This window comes from Balaenoptera ricei, chromosome 15, assembly GCF_028023285.1.
Source record: "Balaenoptera ricei isolate mBalRic1 chromosome 15, mBalRic1.hap2, whole genome shotgun sequence".
Taxonomy (NCBI): Eukaryota; Metazoa; Chordata; class Mammalia; order Artiodactyla; family Balaenopteridae; genus Balaenoptera; species Balaenoptera ricei.
The window spans coordinates 8,157,805-8,177,044 of record NC_082653.1 but is presented as its reverse complement, the minus strand read 5'-3'; the positions used below and the strand labels follow the sequence as shown (position 1 = coordinate 8,177,044).

The 19,240-nt window shown below is 44.9% G+C and overlaps 1 protein-coding gene across 1 annotated transcript; it reads right to left on the bottom strand.

Annotated features, from left to right (window-relative positions):
• Positions 1 to 1,375: 1,375 nt before the first annotated feature.
• On the bottom strand, positions 1,376 to 17,693 carry LOC132348958 (1,25-dihydroxyvitamin D(3) 24-hydroxylase, mitochondrial). Its single transcript, XM_059896991.1, has 12 exons — positions 17,408 to 17,693; positions 16,999 to 17,189; positions 15,154 to 15,247; positions 13,211 to 13,307; positions 10,876 to 10,967; positions 10,116 to 10,227; positions 8,461 to 8,606; positions 5,153 to 5,319; positions 4,277 to 4,355; positions 3,608 to 3,805; positions 3,386 to 3,506; positions 1,376 to 1,534 (listed from the first exon to the last, which is right to left on the bottom strand). The coding sequence occupies exons 1-11, from the start codon at positions 17,663 to 17,665 to the stop codon at positions 3,396 to 3,398; spliced, it is 1,545 nt and encodes a 514-aa protein (XP_059752974.1). The 5' UTR covers positions 17,666 to 17,693; the 3' UTR covers positions 1,376 to 1,534; positions 3,386 to 3,395.
• Between the last annotated feature and the right edge of the window lie 1,547 nt (positions 17,694 to 19,240).

Here is a 19,240-nt window from a genome sequence, read left to right as displayed (position 1 = left end):
TAATGTATGCACACTTTACTACTGACCCATCTATAGCTGGGAAAATTAAGGCAGGGAAAGTCACTGAATATTTTTAAGCCATGACTAAACTTTAGAACATTGCCCTAAACTTCTAAATCAAATACCATGTATATTTTTTTAAATGATGTAAGCAAATTGCCATTAGAATACACACACACACACACACACACACACACACACAATTTAAAAACTACTGATGCAGTCCTTAATAGATTAAATAGACCCAATGCCATAATTAAATAATTTCAGGATCCTTTAACACAATGATGCCACAGTAAATCATTAAGGCATTCTTAGACAGGAGGTTTTGACTTCATTAAAGTACTTCTTAACATAGAGGTTTTCTCTAATTTTCCAATAATGTTTCTATTTCAAAACAAGAAAAAAAAAAAAAAAAACAGCTTCATAGGGACCTGATAACTTTAACTAATATTTAGTTTTGCTTCTATTATTAAGCAGTATTTCCCCAAATATATTAGACGGAGTTACAACAAATGGATCGTCAATACTACACAGGGCCCCCAGTAATCTAGCTATAGTCGGTCTTTCATTGTGAAATGTAAACTTCTGAGAAGTGAAGATTCCAGCAGTGAATCTGGTAAAGCTAGGACAGAAACATTTAGTGACTTTTACCTGACCAACGGATAAGTGCCCAACTGCCCTATACAAGAGAAAACAGGATGATGAGCAATTCTGTGTAAGTCAGGATGGTGCTGATGTCAGTTACGTGTAAGTTACGTGTAAGCAGGCGGTATACCCTGTAGAGTGCCTGGTATTCCAACAATCTGCTTTCCCTGAGCCAGATACCATCTTAATAAATACCATCAGCTACACAGACAGTACAGCTTCTAGAACAATTGTACAGAAGAAGGAGTATAAACACCTGGGACTAAATGTTCTTTACATGCTGTTTCATGCTCAGGTTTCTGATGTTTGCTTTCCTGTCATGCAGAAGCCCAAAGCCTCATTCTTTTTTTTTTTTTTTATTTTTACAAGAGATAAATAGACTGACACCAAGCATTGTACATGGATGACCACAACAAAAGCAACAATGATTGCAATTACCAAACATGAAACACACTCATACTATGTCATAATATTGACATTCAGTCCAGTAATCCTCCACTGTAACAGCTCCTTTACTTTGCAGTGAAAATTGATTTGTATATTCTTTGCCTTTGAGTCCTTGTGGGATTTTTTTTTTTTTTAAATTCAGACAGAAAGTCACAAAAATTATACTCATCCTCATCAGTTCACTCAGTCCCATGTAATTAATTTTTTTTTTCATCTTGATCTTTTGTTAGCACTTTTATGAGTTCATCAGTTTTTCATTAGAGTTCTGAAAATGCTTATTCATTCAGTTCAGCAGTACAGTCAGTTACCAGAAACCTGTACTTGTCAGAGTCTTTTCCATGAATTTCTTGAAGATGAAACCCTTTTATAGGAACCCAAAGCCTCATTCTTGCAAAAGGGTAAAAATTGCTGCTCGTGGTCTTGGTAAAAAAAAAAAAATCTGGAAAATAAAGTATACCCCAATTATACATCAGAGCAGTATAGTTAAACAAGAGGAATTATTAGCAAAAAAATAAATGCTAAAACCAGTAGTGCCCTGGGCTCTTGTGTTTCACCAAGACAACTGTGCACACTGTCCTAGCTGAAAACTGGAAGTTTCGCAATTAAGCTAGAATTCCTTCATTATCCTACTTGATTCAACTCTGTTTGTTGGCATGTTCAGAATTTGACAATTGCCTAATGATACCAGACAAGTAGGGAGGAATTCACTGGGCCTCATTCAGAAATTTCATCTGTAATTGCATGTTTCCCGAAATAATCCACCTATCAGCAAATACACTTAACTTGCAGTTAGCAAATAGCAACTGGTTCTAGGCAAATTCTACGTGATGTCATTGAAAGGGAAGAGTGATTGAGACTGAGTTTTACCACTGACACCTAATTCTATAAAGCTATATGTCATATTTCCACATCTGATAATACTAGAGATTTCTCAGGCTAACTTTTTATCACTTCAGTAGTTGAAAATTCATTTTATTGTGGATTAGGGGAAAATAACTAGACTTAAAAAACACCATTTCATCAAGGAAATTAGAAATAAGGCTAAAGTATACTATTAGGCCTGTGTTAATTTAAAGGAAATAATTAAGCAGCAATTAAATAGCTGATATATGAATATGGCAAAAATTATGAAGTTGGTATGAGAACACCCACACTGTCAGAAAATGTAATAAATGGTATGTTGCAGAAAAAGTATTACATTGTATTTAATACAGGCTGGTAAGTATCTCCTCTTCTATGCCAGGGGTCTGTAAATCAAGACCCTGTGGTCCAATAAGTACTACCACCTCTTTTTACGAATAAAGGTTTATTGAAATATAGTACTGGTAGGCAGAATCATGGCCCTCAAAAAAAGCTTAGTTCTTAATACCCAGTACCTGTGAATATATTACTTTGCATTGCAAAGGGAGCGTTGCAGATGTGATTAAGGTTATGGACCTCGAAATGGGGAGATTATCCTGAATGATATCCTGTCTGAGAGATGCAACAGAAGAAGGATGAGGGATTTGAAGCCTGGAGGCTAGTTGGCTTTGAAGATGGAGGAAGAGGTCATGAACCAAGGAATGGTGGCCTCTAGGAGCTGAGAATAACTCTTAGTTGATGCAAGAAAACAGAAACCTCAGTCTTACAGCCATAAGAAACTAAATTCTGCCAACAACTGAAATTTGTAAGGGAATAGATTCTCCCCTAGAGCTTCCAGAAAGGAACACAGCCCTGCCAAATGACAACCTGATTCTATCCTGTCAAGAGCTGTGTCGAATTTCTGACCTATAGAATGATAAAATAATAGTGTGCTACTTAATACAAGTTTTAGTAATTTGTAAGTAATTTGTTTTAGTAATTTGTTATGGCAACAATAGAAAACTAATACAATAGTCACCCCTATTCATTGACCAGTTGTCTGAGGCTGCACTGAGGTGGAGTAAAGTGGATGTGAGAGAGACCTTATGTCCTGCAAAGCCTACAATATTTGCCAACTGGTCCTTTACAGAAGAAGTTTGCCCCCCACCCCGATATTCACATGCAAAAACCATGACAAGCAGCTTGCATTTTGGAGCACTTAGTTGATGTCAGGCTCTGGGCTAGGTATTTTGTATTCATATCATCTTTCTGGATGAATACTATTTTGGTCCCCATTTTACAAATGAAAAAAAAAAATGAAGGCAGAAAGGTTAAGTAACTGTTCAAGGTCACCCAGTGAACCAACAGTGAGCAGGGACACCAAGCCAAGTATGGTTGACTTCCAAGCTTGGCTCACCTCTTGGCCATTCTCCACACCCCAGATGCTCACCTGAGGCCTCCTATCTCTGGTAGAAAGCGATGGGGAGCTGCCGGCTGGGTACCAGGATGCCCAAGTGCAGCATCTCCACAGGCTCCTTGTCCGTGGCCACAATGTCATATTTGCGGACGATCTGGAACACAGAAGCACAAAAAAGCAGAATCACCCCTCTTCTCCTGCCTTGAGGAATAAATAGCCCAGAATACAGCTGCAGAAATCCCATCAGGGTCTTACCCAGCAGAGAGCCAAGTGGAGCTGGAGCTCGGCTAATCGGCGACCAATGCACATTCTTTTCCCAATGCCAAATGGAAGATGGGCAAAAGGGTTGATCTTTTTCTTGTCTTGAAGCCATCGTTCGGGTCTAAACTGACTTGAATCTTCAAAATTTTCTTCACTGGCCCCCAACACATGGGTATTTAGCATCAGTACTGTCTAAAAACACACAGAAACACAAAGCACTTAAAGAAAACATTTGAATAGCAAAATTTACAAAAGCCATCACCTTACAAATGTGAAAGTAACCCACAAATGTATAATAATGATGAATGCCAACATGTATTGAGTGTTTGAAATGTGCCAGGTGATACTGGCACAATAAATAGGTCATGAACTTTAAAATTTTACACCACATTCTCACAACAATCCCATGTGGTAGGTTTTATCATTCCCATTTTACAGATGAGAAAACTGAGACTCGCAGAGGTTATGTAACTCACTCAAGGCTATACTTGAATCCAGGTCTGTCTCCATAACCATTATTCCTAATGCTAGACTACACAACACATCAACTATATACTGCAATCTACACATTTCCAAAATGAATGCTCTCCCAGTAGAAACGTTTAGGGAGATCTGATGGATATTTGAAAAGGGTAAGGTACAGACTGTACAAATTCTACTTACTCCTTTGGGTAAAGCATATTCCCCCAGAACCATTGCTTTGTCAAGAGTCCGAGTTGTAAATGGCACACTCGGGGTAAGCCTGAAAAAACAAAATCAGAGATGTCAAAGTGGGCACGGACCAAGTTCTAGCTCAAGGGAATGCAGATTCTGGTTAAATAAATAGTTGCTGCCTGAGTTCTCAAAAAAGGAACATGATCCCAACTCTTTACAAAGAAGTTCTGTCTCTTTCTTCCCAATATTTACACCTCTTGTTTATATTCTTTATCTTATTGTGTTGGTTAAACCCCCAAGTACAAGCCTGCTTCATAGTTGTTGATAGTGTTTGTTCGGTTTCATTCCCCGTACACATTCAAATGTGTACATTGACATGCTTCGCCCTCAAGCTTGTTGTTTGTTCTCGGTTTCTCCTAACTACCCTTCATGAAGTTAAAGATATTTCCCTCTGACCCTAAGACATTGTGAGCTTTGTTTTCCAGAAAAAGAATTTTCAAAGAACATTTTATACAGAGGCTCAAAAACAAAGGTGTCTCTATGTCTTATCGTATAATATGGTTCCTTGGTGAGCTTTCGTCTCACAGCCTTCAATCGTGCCCCTAATCTTAATTATTGCTTATAGCATCCATTAGAGTATTATTATTACTGATTTAAAGGGCAGGACTCTGACTTTCCAAGATTTAATAGAATTTGCCCAAATGATTTAGGGAATGAGTAATAGGAAAGGAATATGGTCCAGAGGCTCTTTTTTTTTTTTTTTTGTAGCTTGGTAAATGTTTATGAATCAACTGTGGGAGCCATCTGTGGCAGGGCACCCCTTATTATGTGTTGGAGAGAACAGCCTTCTGACATATTCATATTGGCTTAGGCACGTGTTCTTACCGCATAGATTCTTTCAGACAGGCTTTTAAATATGGCATATTCCTCAGATCCTCTGCCCGTGGCATCTGATTCTCAGGCAGTACACTCTGAATTTCCATAAGAAGCTTTTGTTGCACGTGGGGATTACGAGATAAATTGTAGAGAATCCACATTAAGCTGTTTGCTGTCTGAAAGCCAAATGGACATAAACTTGAGTTTTCTGCAAATAAACTGCCTTAAAACCAATATGAGCTGAACCAAAGGTGACGCCTACCACCTTGTCATGAAAACTGTATGAGTGACACTATTTTACATGTCCTTCTTGGCTGTGCTTCAAACAAATGCCCTGTATGAAGAGTCAGATTTAGTTTATAAAACACATCAATGAATAATAGCTTATTTCCTGAGGGAATCAAAGTAGAATTCTTTAAATAATCAGCTGCATTAGGACGCAAAATATAGTTTGGTACAAAAATTGAACACAAATGAGGGCATGTAGAACTGGCCCAATGAGAGTCAGATGGGCGATTGCAACAGTATCAATTTCCGGGTTGTGATAACAGTTTATCTTATGCACATGTTACCATTGAGGGAAACTTGGTGAAGGATTAAGGGATCCTCTCTATTTTTTTCTTAGCATTGCATGTGAATCTATAATTATCTCAAAATGAAATTCGTTAATTGCTTAATATAAAAAATAATATGAAAATTGAGTGGGGAGAGAGGGATGGAGAGCCTAAGAGCATTGCTAATAAAAGTGTCTTTTTTTTTTTTAAATTTTGCGATGCAAATGCACAAGAAGTTGCATTCCTGGAATTTAAAAGAAAGGTTTTTTTTGCCACACCCTCAAAAGTTACCACAAAAATAAAAAGGCATTATCTGTACCCAGGGTTTCAGCCTCAAGGAAAGAGCCCTGGTAGGAGGCGGCCAACACCAAAATAAGAAATTCTAGCGTCAAGTTGAGTATTTCAAGGAACCAGCCACAATTTCTCACAGAGACTCATGGCCTTTTAAGTGGCATCCTTTATTTCCTTTCCAAAGGCGATGAGAAGAGAAAAAATATTGGCAGAAACAGCCAGTGCAGCTTTTAGCTTCGTAATACTCACCACTGGTAGTCTTAACGTATTTGTCTTTAGGCCTATTTTTGTCTAATTTAAGCCAAATATTCCCATAAAAATGGTCATTGTGTCCTCTCTGCAGACATGAAGACGCTTTTGCTAAGTGCTATGTGCCACTCACATAAATGAGCCAAGTGCAGGACAATTTGGAGCCAATGGTATTTATTGTTTTTGGAAGAAGATGCTTCCAAGTAGCCTTCTTCCTGTCAGAGGACTGTCAGCCTCAGCTGCAAATAAACCGTGGATGTCATTATTACAAGAGTCCAATTTACAAAACAGGAAGAGGGCGTAGCCACCAAATTAGATACACTGTCAAATTTCTCTGATTTTCCAAATGTGACTTTCAGAATAGCCAGGACTAAAAAAAGAAACAGATTGAACCGTATCAGTGGGTCCCTTACCACAAGTACCAAATAGAGTTTCCAAAAGGCAGATAACTGTAGCTTTCACCAAAGCCCTGTAAGACAGCCCTGGCCTTTTAGGATAACTGCAGGGGCTGAATGGAGGGGAAGTGGCCTGAGAAACCTCATGGGCACAAAGTATCCCGGCTTGACCTCCATGGAGGAGACACATCTCATAGCTGGCCTTGCTGCTTCCACTCTCTCTCTGCTAGGTCCATTCTCCATCCACCAGCCGGAGCCCACTTTACAAAACATCAATCTGATTAAGTTCCTCCTTTGTTTAAAACACTCCAAGAGATTTCTATCACAGGTGCAGTAAATCCAAATGCTTCACGAAGGCTCCTGGTTAACAGGGCCCATCGTCTTCTTCCCTGTCAACTCTGACCACATGTGCTACTTCTCCAGTCCATCCTTCTTTCTGCCCAGGGCCTTGGCATGTGCTGTTTCCTCTGCTTGGAGTGGTCTTGCACCAGCTCTTCCCTTGGCTGGCTCCTTCTCGTTATTCCAGTGTCAGCTCCAGTATGACATCCTCAGAGAGAGACGACCTCCCCTACCTCTCTATGACTTCACCCCGATGGCTTCCTCCAGGTCCTGGATCACTATCTGAAATGATCCTATTTCATTATTTATTTACATGTCTATCATCTGTGCCCCAAGACCACTTAAGTTCCATGAGGGGAACTGGTTCATCGTGGTCTCTCAAGTACCCGAAACAGTGCCTGGCACATAGCAGACACTCCATAATTCCTGAATTCTTTCATTTATTGAACAAGTATTTGTTGAGCACCTACTATGTGCCAACTTCTATTCCATACCCTAGGAATAGCAGGGACAAGACCAAGTCATCACTGTCATGGAGCTCACATTCCAGTTTTTAAAAAAAAGAATAATGGGTTAAGCTTTACTTTCATCCCTCTAAGGAGGCTCTCGGGGTAAGGAATTTAACAGAAAAATGAGTTGACATAAGTCCCCACTTTTGACAGCCTTCTGGAGCATGAGGAGAAATGAGAACCTTGCTATTCCCTGATGTAGAAAACCCTACTTTTTGTTCAGACCAGAAACACTACAGAAAGGGGAAAACATGGAACAGAAATGACCTGGTACACATTGTTCTTAGAGATGATACGTGTATGAGATGTTGGGCCTGTGAGGAATATTAATATCATCACTCCAGCGAGAGCTCAAAAAATGAACCAAAGACGATGAAACCCTCCTGAATACTTGTCAGTATTTATGTTTGGAGTTTGGCTGTATTGTGTACCTACTAGGAGTATCAACCATACTGGGGACAGAATTTTGGTATTTAAAATTAGCTGTTTCCTTTAAATTGAAATCAAGTGTTTCCCAAACTCCCTCTGTTGACAATTTTAAGCAGAAAAAAATATTATTGGAATTGCAGACAGTATTCCAATGTTTTTAGACTAAATAACATCCACAGTTAGGCACTTTGGGGTAACATGCACAACCTAAAATATATCCAGTTTTTAAAAACCTAGATTATCTACCTTGCTGTGGTGTAGGATTTTACTGCTTCTTAATTCCTGTAGCATTTTGCATATTTGTCGTGGCACTTATACCCTGCACCGGATTTCTGTCTTTAAAGCACATGAATTTTTCTATCATATGTTTAAGCACAAAGGCTGTGCTCTGGGTCTCCTGCACATTTCTAGTATGAGAATTTTTATGCCTGCTAAGCTAATGCTCAGTTAATCCTTATGGAATAGGTGAGTTGAATGACTACGTAAAATTCATCATGAAAAAGATTTTACAGCCCGTTGATTTAGCAAACTAAAACCGGGCCCACCCTTACCGTTTCCACCGCAGCCAGCTGGAGCTCCGTCACAGCCGCATACAATTCCTTCTTTGAAAGCTGATTGTGGTGATAAATATCACAAATGAAATCCATGCTGGGCTGCTCAGAATATTTCTCTAACTGGTTGTCGACACAAGATTTGACTGTTGGAGAAGAGAAAAAGGGAGAGGAAATCAGCTGAAAATTAGGAGGAGGAAAAGAATGAAATGGAACCCAGGATCAAATTCTCCTTGCAACATCTAAAGGGTCTTTGCAGGCAATCTGACAATTTGACAATTTGTTAGATAAACTAATACTGCCTTGTTGTTAAGTCAGCAAGGACTGACCAATGCCCACAGGAGCAGGGCTTCTCAAATATTAACGTGCACAAGAATCCCCCGGGCATCTTCTTAAAATGCAGGTTCTGGTTCTAGAGTCTGGGGTGGGCCTGGAAGTCTGATTTCTAACAAGCTACCAGGCGATGAGGATGCTGGATCTGCAGTCACGCTTTGAGTAGGAAGAGCTTAGAGCTTGGGAGAGAGAGGTCATCATGAGACACAGGTGGCATTTGGGTCCGTTCTCAGAATCAGAACTTGGTCCCATATCCAAGCATCTAGCAGATATGGTCACTGATACAGGCACAGTGGGATTTGGCTCCCAAATCCCGGCAGCAGAGGAGAGGAGAACCCCTCCCCCATTGTTATTAAACATAAACACACACATACACACGCACGTGCAGTGCCCATGCATGCTGACAATAATGGTGATGTTTGTCAAATACGTTCTAGGCATGCACCTCCCTCACTTCAATCCATCACACAAGCCACCACCATAATAATAATCATGGTGATGATGGTAAAAATGATGACAATAAATGGCACAGCGGTTAGAGTTGGGTCTTCTGCCTGGTTTCAACCCTGGTTTTGCCATTACCTAGCATGCAATCCTGACAAAGTTACTTAATTTTGTGTCTCAGTTCTATCACTCAGGCCTAATAGAAAACCTTACTTTACAGGGTTTCTGTGAGAATTAAATGAGTGTGTGTGCGTATACTCAGAACAATACTTAGCACCAAATATTCCCTTCATCCTGTAGCAGAAATAGCTCTGATCCATTGAGATATTGGACTATGCCAGGTTTTTTTTTTTTTTTTAGGTTTTTGCAGAAATTATATTACATATTTTCTTGGCAGGAAACAGTGACAGTTCCCACTAGATCATATGCCAGGTTTTAAGTTACTATATTAGAAGTGAAAACAGTTGTACTGAGGTACGTACTACTACTACTACTACTACTACTACTACTACTACTACTACTACTACTACCACTATTAACCCATTTTAGAGGCGAGACAACTGAGGATGAAAAAGAGTGCATTTGGCCAAGCCACCACACCCAATGACAGAGCCGGGACTTGAACCCAGGAATCTTTGACTCCAAAGCTCTTGCTTTTAACCACTCCTAGTTCCCAAAGAAGACTACAGAAAACTACCTCCTGCCTTTTCCTAGAATTCATCTGCACCAGGGCGATCCCCAAATTCATGAGTTTGCAAAGCCCAAAAGAATCTGGAGGAGCAACTCCATCAAAGGATGGGGTGCTGAGGCCAAGGTCATCCAGACCTTCCGGCAGCAGCTCCGGAGACAGGGTTTCTGGGCACATGTGGCCACGTTACCTGATTTGAAAATGGTGTCCCAGGCCAGAGTGTGCGCCTGCCAGACCTTGGTGTTGAGGCTCTTGTGCAGCTCGACTGGCGTGACCATCATTCTCCCAAATGTGCTCATCATCTGTGGGGAACACAAATGCCTTTTCACCCCCGTTTCTCTTTCTCTCAAAGACAACTTGCACTCCTTGAGAGAACCTGCACCCTTTGCTCCCCTAAAGGCCGGAATTCCAAGGACGCCTCAGGGCTCTCGGCACCAGTCCCCAGCCCCACCCTCCAGGGACATATGAAAATCATCTTTGGGATGCTTTTCCACTGGATGTGTCTCATAAAAAAATTGATCTTATGACCTAAACATAAAAAAAGAAGAAAGGATACAGATCTCATATCCATTTCCATTTCCAATAATTTCCAAACTTCAGCCATTCCTAAAACCAGTTTCACAGGGTCTACTATCTCTACCTACAACCTAAACAATCCCCCAAATTTTAATCTGAAAATGTTCAGACTCTTTGAAGTAGTATTTTAATCAACTGACCTTTAACTGAAATACCTACTTTCACCTTGCCTGACAACGAGTGAATGTGCTTTTTTATTATACGTACATATATGCACATTCATTCATGAAAATATGCAACACATATTAAAATGAACACTTAACTACTATAATAAAATATGTGTGGATGCCACTCTTGGGAAACACTGTGATGCACATTTGTTAGGTTCTGTAAACGTTTTATAAGGAAAGATTCTCTACCCCGGAGAAGCTTACTGTTTTGATGGCCATGATGAAATTCAAAGCTTCATCGCCTGCATTCTTCTGAAGGAGCCCAAATCTCTTCTCATATAGCACAAGGCAGATGCCTGTTATTTAAAATAATCAACGCTGTTACCCATTCACAGCGACACTGGAGTCTATGATTAGCTGGTTACCAAAGGCTCAATTCTGTCTCCCATAAAAGTGAGGTCTTTTCGAAAAACAGAGGAAAAGCAAATTCTCTGAGAGAAAGGGGCCTGATTACTCTCCTCTCTTTCTAGAATTATCCCCAGGTCCAATGACTCATCCCCTGCAGAACCTCCTGATCAGAAAAGCCACTGTGAAGATGCAGCCATTTTTATACATGAGTGAATCTCTCCTGTAATGTCTTGATTTTCTCAGAGTTTACCCTTGATATCATGTGTAGCAGCCATTGTTAATGACCTACTCCGTACTCATTCTTCCCCATTTCTTCCCTAAGAGAACCCCGATTTTATTTAGGCTGTCAGTGTATCAGTCCTCAGGCAATAAGTCAGGATTGATCTAAGACAGTTCTGTTCCCTGATTTCCCAGGCTTCCTGTAGCAGCCAAAGCAGTCACATGACCCAGGTCTGGCCAATGAGATTCAAGGGAGACACTTTTGCTTCCTTGATAAAGGGGAAAGGACAGCTGGTTTAGCTCTTCCCTCTTTCCTTCTTGTTTGTGCCTAGAATGCAGGGGTGAGGCCAGGAGGGTCAGGAGCCATTCTGCAGCAAGCCAACTAGCTCAGGATGGATGAGAAGGAAGACAGAACAGGCTTGGGTCCCAGTGACATCACTGAGTGCCGGCTGTGGACTGGCTTCCTCAAGACTTCTCATAACGCTGGACAATAATTTGTCAACCACCATGGTCAGGTTTTCTTTGACTTGCAAAGAAATGCATTTGATGCTCCTTAATTTGGGTATTTCCAGCGGACGAGTTCCAAAACATACTTTTCTTTTCTCCTCTGTAATCATTCCCTCTTTCCCTTAACACCTTCTGTGGATTTCTTATTGGCATGGGGCTTTCTCATGTGCTAAGATGACAGTCTGTAACTTTACAACGAGGTCTATCTGATGGGGGAGACAGGTCAGGACAAAAGCCTCCATCCCGGGGCACCCTCTCCAATCCCTCACATCAGCAGTCAAGAGTGATCCTTCCAGCAAATCGGACCTTGGCACCTTCCTGCTAAAATCACTCTCCTATTGCTCCCAGGGACTCTGGGCTCAAAGCCAAATGCCCATCCCTGGTTTACAGGATTGACATGGGCTGGCCGCTGCTTCCTCCCATCCTCTGCCCTGGACATCCTCGTCCCTTGCTGGACGTGCTCCAGTCACTCGGAACACCCTCTTTCTCCTCAACACAACACTCTCTGTTCCTTCAGCCTGGAACATTCCATCTTCCTTCACTTTCACCTGGGAAACTCCTGCTCGTCCCCCAGGCCTTGGCTGAGACGGCACCACCTCTATGATGTGGCCCTGACCATGCTCAGCTGAGGCAGCCGCTAGGATTCTCCCCCAGCCTTGAACCTCTTCAGTCAAGTGCTCCCCATTCTACTGCAACTGCCTTGTTCCCCTGCCTGCATCTCCACTGGGCAGCGAGCACATCAAGGCAGGGCTTTGCTTTTATTCCCAGCGTGGTCCTTGAAAACAGTGACCATGCTCCCTTCTGTTCGGAACTTTCCATGGCTCAGCATCGGACTCAAAGTAAATGTTCTTGCGGGGACTTTCAGGCCCCGGCTTCATCTTTCTCAGCTCCTCTTTCCCCTCCCCCCATAATCCACTCACACCAGCATCCTCGAAGTTCCCCAAAGACATTGTTCATGCTTTCACTCCAGGACATTTGCACCTCCTGTCTCCACTGTCCCAACAGGCTTCCCACAGATACCCCGGTGGCTTGCTCCTTGCCTTCCTTTAGGTCTCACCTCAAATGTCTCCTTACCAAGCAGACTTGCCTCACCTAGGAACGTATATTCTTTCTTGACTCCCTTACTCCTTGGCAGAGTATATATTAAACTATGTTTACTAGTAGATTGTCACCCCTACTAAAATCTGAGCTCCATGTGAGCAAGGATGTTGCCTGTTTTGTTCACTGCTCTGTCCCTAGTACAGTGCCTGGCACATAGCAGGTGTTGTATAAATGTTTGTTGAATGACTACATAAACAATCCAGAGGGTAAAGCATCACCTAAATGCCTGAAAGCATTAAGAGGGCTGCTATGGCCTTTCCTACTCAGCAATAGTGTATGATTACAGAAGAGTTGTCCACAGGGCCAATGTTTGTCCTCAAAATCACTTGCAAAATCAAATGAACAAGATGTGAAGACAACTTACTTTCAAATGACCATTTGTTCAGCTCGCTGTACAAGTCTCCCATGCAGCCTCTCTCATCACAGAGCTCACCTATTCTACCTGTAAAATCAGCCAAGACCTTAACAGAAAGAAATCACCAAAGACACATTTCAGTCACTGAAGGAAAACAAAAGTTTCAAGTTCAGTAAGTTAGCTTCAGGTTTTGCTACCTTGTATATTCACTGCCCATAATATTACTCATTCTGAATCATCACTAATTATATATTCTCCTTGGGAGTTCATCTTCTGCCCCAACACCCTTGTCCTGGGTTATTTCCTGAGTTTTCCCTGCAGCCTCCCTGAAGCTTAGGTTTCAGCTTTTGATCTAAATTTAAGAAAAGGAAAACATTTCTTCTAATCAGAATGGAGAATAAACCACAAAGGAGGAATCAGCCCAGTGTCTCTGTGGGGACAACGTCTCAAGGACTCTGGCTACCCTGAGGTTTGCCACTTCCATAGCTGGGCAGGCAAAGGTCTCCTTACTGATTGGTGTGGTATTAAGCATATTAAGCTTAGAGCCAGGGAACTGTAAGTTCTGGATGCAGCGCCTTCACTAAATAGCTCTGTCACCTTGGGCAAGTCCTATACGGCCCCTAGAGGCCAGTTTCCACAATCAGGGTTTTAGATGACTGATGCTTTGCATTTAATGAGGCTTGTATAGAACCAGGCACAGTGCAAAATGTATTACCTTCGCTGATCCTCAAATAACCTCATGAGGTAGAAAGTACTGTCATTACTCCCATTTCCTAGGTAACAGATGAGAAAACTGAGGCTTAGAGAGTAGCAAAGGCACTCTCCCTTGGACACATAAAAGTGGCTCTGCTGGGGTCTGAAATAGGGTATATGTGACTACAAAACCCACAGGTGCAACTAATGGGCGTGTTTGTCCACATAGCATATTAAAAAGTACTTTGAATTTGTTACCATCAAAAAATCCAGAGATTTCACATGAACATATGAATTTTCCGTTAGTCATCAAAAAATAATAATAATTACTAGATCTGGTGACACTGGGTCTACATTTCCATGTGGTAGGCATTTGCCAGAGCTGGGGCAGCTGTCCCCTCTAGAAAGGGCAGGCACTATTCTGCTTGCTAAAATCCCTACTGGGCCTGCCTTATACATTTATATTAATCACCTGGCCCTTGGAAGCTTCTGAATTTGCAGTCTTTCACCTATATGATCCTATGTGGGTCCAGTTCAAAATAAATACCCAGAGTGAACAGGAGTAAAAAGAATTCTCTACATGTTTAAATCCTTCCCCCTTTGGGCCCCTGTTGGCTAAAGGATAACATCTAAATACCTTAGCGTGGCCCAAAAATATTGTAAAGACCTGCCCTCTGCCCAGCATCATTTCAGAGAAAGCTTCACTTCAGCTGCACTAAATGTACTGTTCTCTGAACACACCATCTCATGCCTCCATATTTTCAGCAGGCTATGCTCTCTGCCTGAATGCCTTTTCCCACCTTCTCTGGCTTGCAGACTCCTACTCGTCCTAAAAAACCCAGCTCAGCTGTCACTACCTAGGAAGTTTATAGTGTTATCTCACTTAATCCTCACAGTAAACCTAAGGAGTGGGAATTGTTACTCCCAGTTTATAGACTGGGAAAGTGAGCAAATTAAATGGTACAGTCAGGTTACATAAGTGGTGGGGGTGGGGTGACGTTCAAAACCAAGACTGTAGAATGTCAAAGTCTATGCTCGTAACTGCTCCCTTATCATAATACTACTTTAAAAGGGAGTGAAGGAGGGAGGAATAAGGGTTTTGGAGGAGGAGGATGTGGAGAGGAATGAGGAGAAAAGGAAGACTCCTGAATCATCCAAATTGCCTGCCTTTTCTTCTGCACTTTGTAGCTATGGCTTGAAGCTCCACTAAATCCCTCCATCCCCAGGAGAACCAGGAATGCGAACCCCGTCCTGCAAACCTCATTGATTTTGTTGTCCAGCTTCATAATTTCCACTGGTTTCATTAGTTTCTTTTGAAAGGCACTCCTGACCCTCTGCCAGTCTTCTCCTTCCCTGGGAGAGAAGCAGAATTATATTTAGAGCAAATGGAAAGGAAAAGAACGAAGAAGCAGAGACACCTCCAGTTCTCTGACTTCATGAACTATATAATAAAATGAACACAGAATCGTGCCAAGAAACAGCCAGAGAATAATTAGTATTGGAATATTCGGGGCTGGTTTGACAATACGATGAATAAGCACTTTTCCCTTGAGCCAAAGATTGCACAGAAAGATCAAGTACAGATATTTGGGTTCAGAACTTTTGATATGCCCTCGCTGGGGTTGAACTGGGAGGCCAGTGGCCTGTTTCCAGCAATAAGAGTGGGAACGTGAACACCCACTTCACCAGCAACTCAGATCTGTTTGAGGAAAAAAATCTTGTCTTCTTTCAATCTATTGAATTGGGTTGAAAGGCACATTCACAGAACACCTCGAATTTAGAATTTTGCCATTGCCTTCAAATAACAGAGATTCACCGGAGCTGTAAAAAGCCTGTTCTCATCATGAACCCTTTTGCACTTGCTCTATAGGTGACCACGCTGCCTGTGATGCATCATGCATTAATACCGTTTTTAATTCCAGTAATTAGGGACTTCCCTGGTGGCGCAGTGGTTAAGAATCTGCCTGCCAATGCAGGGGACACGGGTTCGAGCCCTCGTCCGGGAAGATCCCACATGCTGCGGAGCAACTAAGCCCGTGCGCCACAACTACTGAGCCTGCGCTCTAGAGCCCGTGAGCCCGCTAGCCACACCTAGAAAAAAGCCGGAGCGCAGGGGCTTCCCTGGTGGCGCAGTGGTTGAGAGTCTGCCTGCCAATGCAGGGGACACGGGTTCGAGCCCCGGTCTGGGAAGATCCCACATGCCGCGGAGCAACTAAGCCCGTGAGCCACAGTTACTGAGCCTGCGCGTCTGGAGCCTGTGCTCCGCAACAAGAGAGGCCGCGATAGTGAGGGGGCCCGCGCATCGCGATGAAGAGTGGCCCCCGCTTGCCACAACTAGAGAAAGCCCTCGCACAGAAACGAAGACCCAACAGAGCCATAAAAAAAAAAAAAAAAAAAAGCCGGAGCGCAGCAACGAAGACCCAACGTAGCCATAAATAAATAAATAAATCCAGTAATTATATATATCCTGAAAAATACGACTATTAGGCATTACAAGTTGGGGGTAAAAAAAAAGTGCTAACTTGTTAAATGCTAACAATGTAAAAGCCGAGGAATCATACCACATTAGAGTATTTCTCTCTCCAAAATGTAACCTCCACACCCCTCCATACCAGCTTTCCAAGTAGGTCTATCTCCTAATTCCCACCATTTCCTTTACAAAGGAAGGTCATAGGAAGGTCATTGTCCAAAGCAAAAGGAGTTAACTTCTGGCGTTTGAGCTACCAAGGTGGGGGGAGGGGGGGTGGTGAGGGGCGGGTCGCAGAATTTTAAGGGGTAATTTTGTTTGTATACATATTTGCCTGGCACGCTAACTTGACAATCTCATTCCACCCAAGAGTCCGAACATCATAATTCGCGTAACCTTTTTGACATTTCTTTGACGGAAAGGCCGCGCCCAGCCCACTTGCCAGAAGGACCACAAGTGTTGCGTACTCAGCCCAGACGCCCCTCCACCCACTCTAGTCCGCGCAAGGGCCCGTGACGGCAGCAGGTAGGGGCTTCCGTGTTCTCCCTGCATTAGAAGGGTCCAACCCCAGGGAACCCCAATTCCCGTCCCTTCCCAATTTCCAGCCGCCGAACCCCATCCTGCTTCCTGGACTCACAAGATCAGCAGTCCGTAGCCCTCCTCGCGATAGTCGCGATAGGCCTTCCACGGTTTGATCTCCAGCCGCTGGGGGTACGCGCTCTCCGTGCGGTAGAGCGCTTCCAGCAGACACGGCGAGCCCAAGTGCACCGAGTCGAAGGAACCCAACTTCATGCGGAAAATCTTGCCATATTTCCTGTGGTACTCCGCCTGCAGCGGGCCGGGCAGGGTGCGAAGTAAGCGCGCATCCCCTGCAGTCCCAAGAGCGCTTCTCCCTCCTCCCGCCTCCTTCCTCCGGGGGACCGGGGACCGCTGCAGTCGGGACACACACCCGAGCGCACCGTGCGCCCGAACCGCGCGCCTTGGGGAGGGTTTGGAGAGCAAGGCGGGGAGCAGAGTGGGAATTGGGGGCGCGACTAGGCATTCACCAGCGTGTCGTGCTGTTTCTTGAGCCCTCCCTTCCAGAGAATCTCCAGCAGACTGCCCAGCAGTGGCCACTTGGTGGGACCGGGCAGGGCGGCCGCGTCTTGCGCCGCGCCCCGTTCCATCATGGGGCAGAGGGGCACCTCCCGCGGCCGACGGGGCGCGCACGCCGTAGATGTCACGGGTCTGGGGGGCTGCCCCAGGCTGCGCAGCTCCTGTAGGAAGGCGGCAAGGGAGCGGCCCTTGCTGATGGGGGAGCTCATGGCAGCGGGGGAGACCGGGCGCTTGGGAATGTGCGGGCGCTGGGAAGGGCGAGGTTCCCAAAGAGGCGCCGGCGAGAGCTGGGGGCTTGACGATTCTGCGGAAGAGAGGCAAAGAGGGGCAGCAGGTGTGATGGAGAGGGCGGAAGGCGGACAGAGAGGAGAAAGGAACTCGGCGAGGATGCTCGACGCTGCACCGCGCGGCAGCCTCAGGGAGCGGATGCCCGCCGAGCGCTGGCCGCAGGGGCTGGAGGAGCGCAGGAGTTGGGTGGCTCCTGGAAGAGGAAAGGAAAGGACGTGAGTCCGCCTGCTGGTGGCAAGGCTGACTTCCAGCTCTGGAGTAGCGACGTGGAGGTGTCTAGGGAGGTGGAAGAGATGCTGCTGGCGCTGCGCTTGCCTCCGGTCCCTCTCCATGCTCCGTGCCCGGGGACCATGTATTTATGGAGACAGGGCAGGCCCTGGGTGGCCAATGAGCACGCTAAGTGGGGCGGAGTGGGTTAGGGCTGGCCAGGCCCGGAGGGACGCGGGACCCGGGCTTGGGGGTGGTGCATGGAAGTAGGATGGAGTCAGCGAGGTGAGCGAGGGCGCCGGGCCTCGGGTGACCGGAGCGCGGCTCTCCGGGCGGGAACGCCGCGGACTCCACCCTGGAGATAATCCCCCAGGGAAGGCACGCTCACCGGAGTTCACCGGGCGTGCGCCGAGCGCGCCTCCCCGCCCTCCCCCGGCGGCCGGGAACTGCAGCCCCGCGCAGGCACAATCGCGCCGCCGCGCTGGCGAGGTCTCCGAGCACGGCCCCGGGGAGGCTGCCGGCGCCTGCCGCAGCCCGAGCGACCGCGCGTTGCCCGAAACCAGTTTTTTGCCAGCCGGGACGGAAGTGTTTTTGGAGGAAGGTTGGCTTTCTGCACCTCCCAAGGTGGGGAGGGTTTGAGTCTTAGTGAAAGGCACCCGAAGAGGGGATTTCACCTTAGGGCCTTAACTTGGGCAAGGAGGAGCCGCTGAATTTGGAGAGTTTTCTCCCCAGCTGCTCCATTTTGGTTGTTATGAAGATGTAATGAGTGAGTGCAGGTAAAGCGCCTACAACGTAGTCCACCGTCAGTACTCCACCTGATGTTGCCATTTTAGCTGGTTATGAAATGAGAGGCAAAAGCAGGGCTTGTGGTTGAGACTGGGCTGCCCCTCCCCGGGGCATCTGCCCCTCTCTCCATCTGGACACCGACTACCTTGTGCAAAAGCTAGGCACCTGCACCTTCGAACCGCGGCCCCTACCATCCCCATCCATCCCTACAAAGTCCATCTTACGCAAGCGCGGGAGGGAACACACCATACACACACGCGCGCGCACACACACACACACACACACACACTTCCTAGAGTCCTCGTGGCTGGCAAGGGTAGAACTCTCTGTACTAACGGAGGAAGAGAAGTTGGAGATTTTGCTGACTGTTTTGAAGTGGTTCGTATTCTTTTGTTCTGATCCAGTACAAAAACGACCGCCAGCCACGGAGGAGGTGAGGGAAGTTCTGTTTCCTCTGAGGGCTTTTAAGTCACGTGACTGCGTCATTTTGACCCTGGTGTCAA

What these genes read in the sequence shown, in the direction of transcription:
- LOC132348958 (XM_059896991.1), bottom strand. Translation starts at nt 17,665, where the DNA reads ATGAGCTCCCCCATCAGCAAGGGCCGCTCCCTTGCCGCCTTCCTACAG. An exon ending in GGCTACGGACTGCTGATCTT is followed by an intron (nt 15,248 to 16,998) that starts GTGAGTCCAGGA and finishes CTTCTCTCCCAG; the next exon opens with GGAAGGAGAAGACTGGCAGA. An exon ending in AGCTGGCTGCGGTGGAAACG is followed by an intron (nt 5,320 to 8,460) that starts GTAAGGGTGGGC and finishes TTTGGCTTTCAG; the next exon opens with ACAGCAAACAGCTTAATGTG.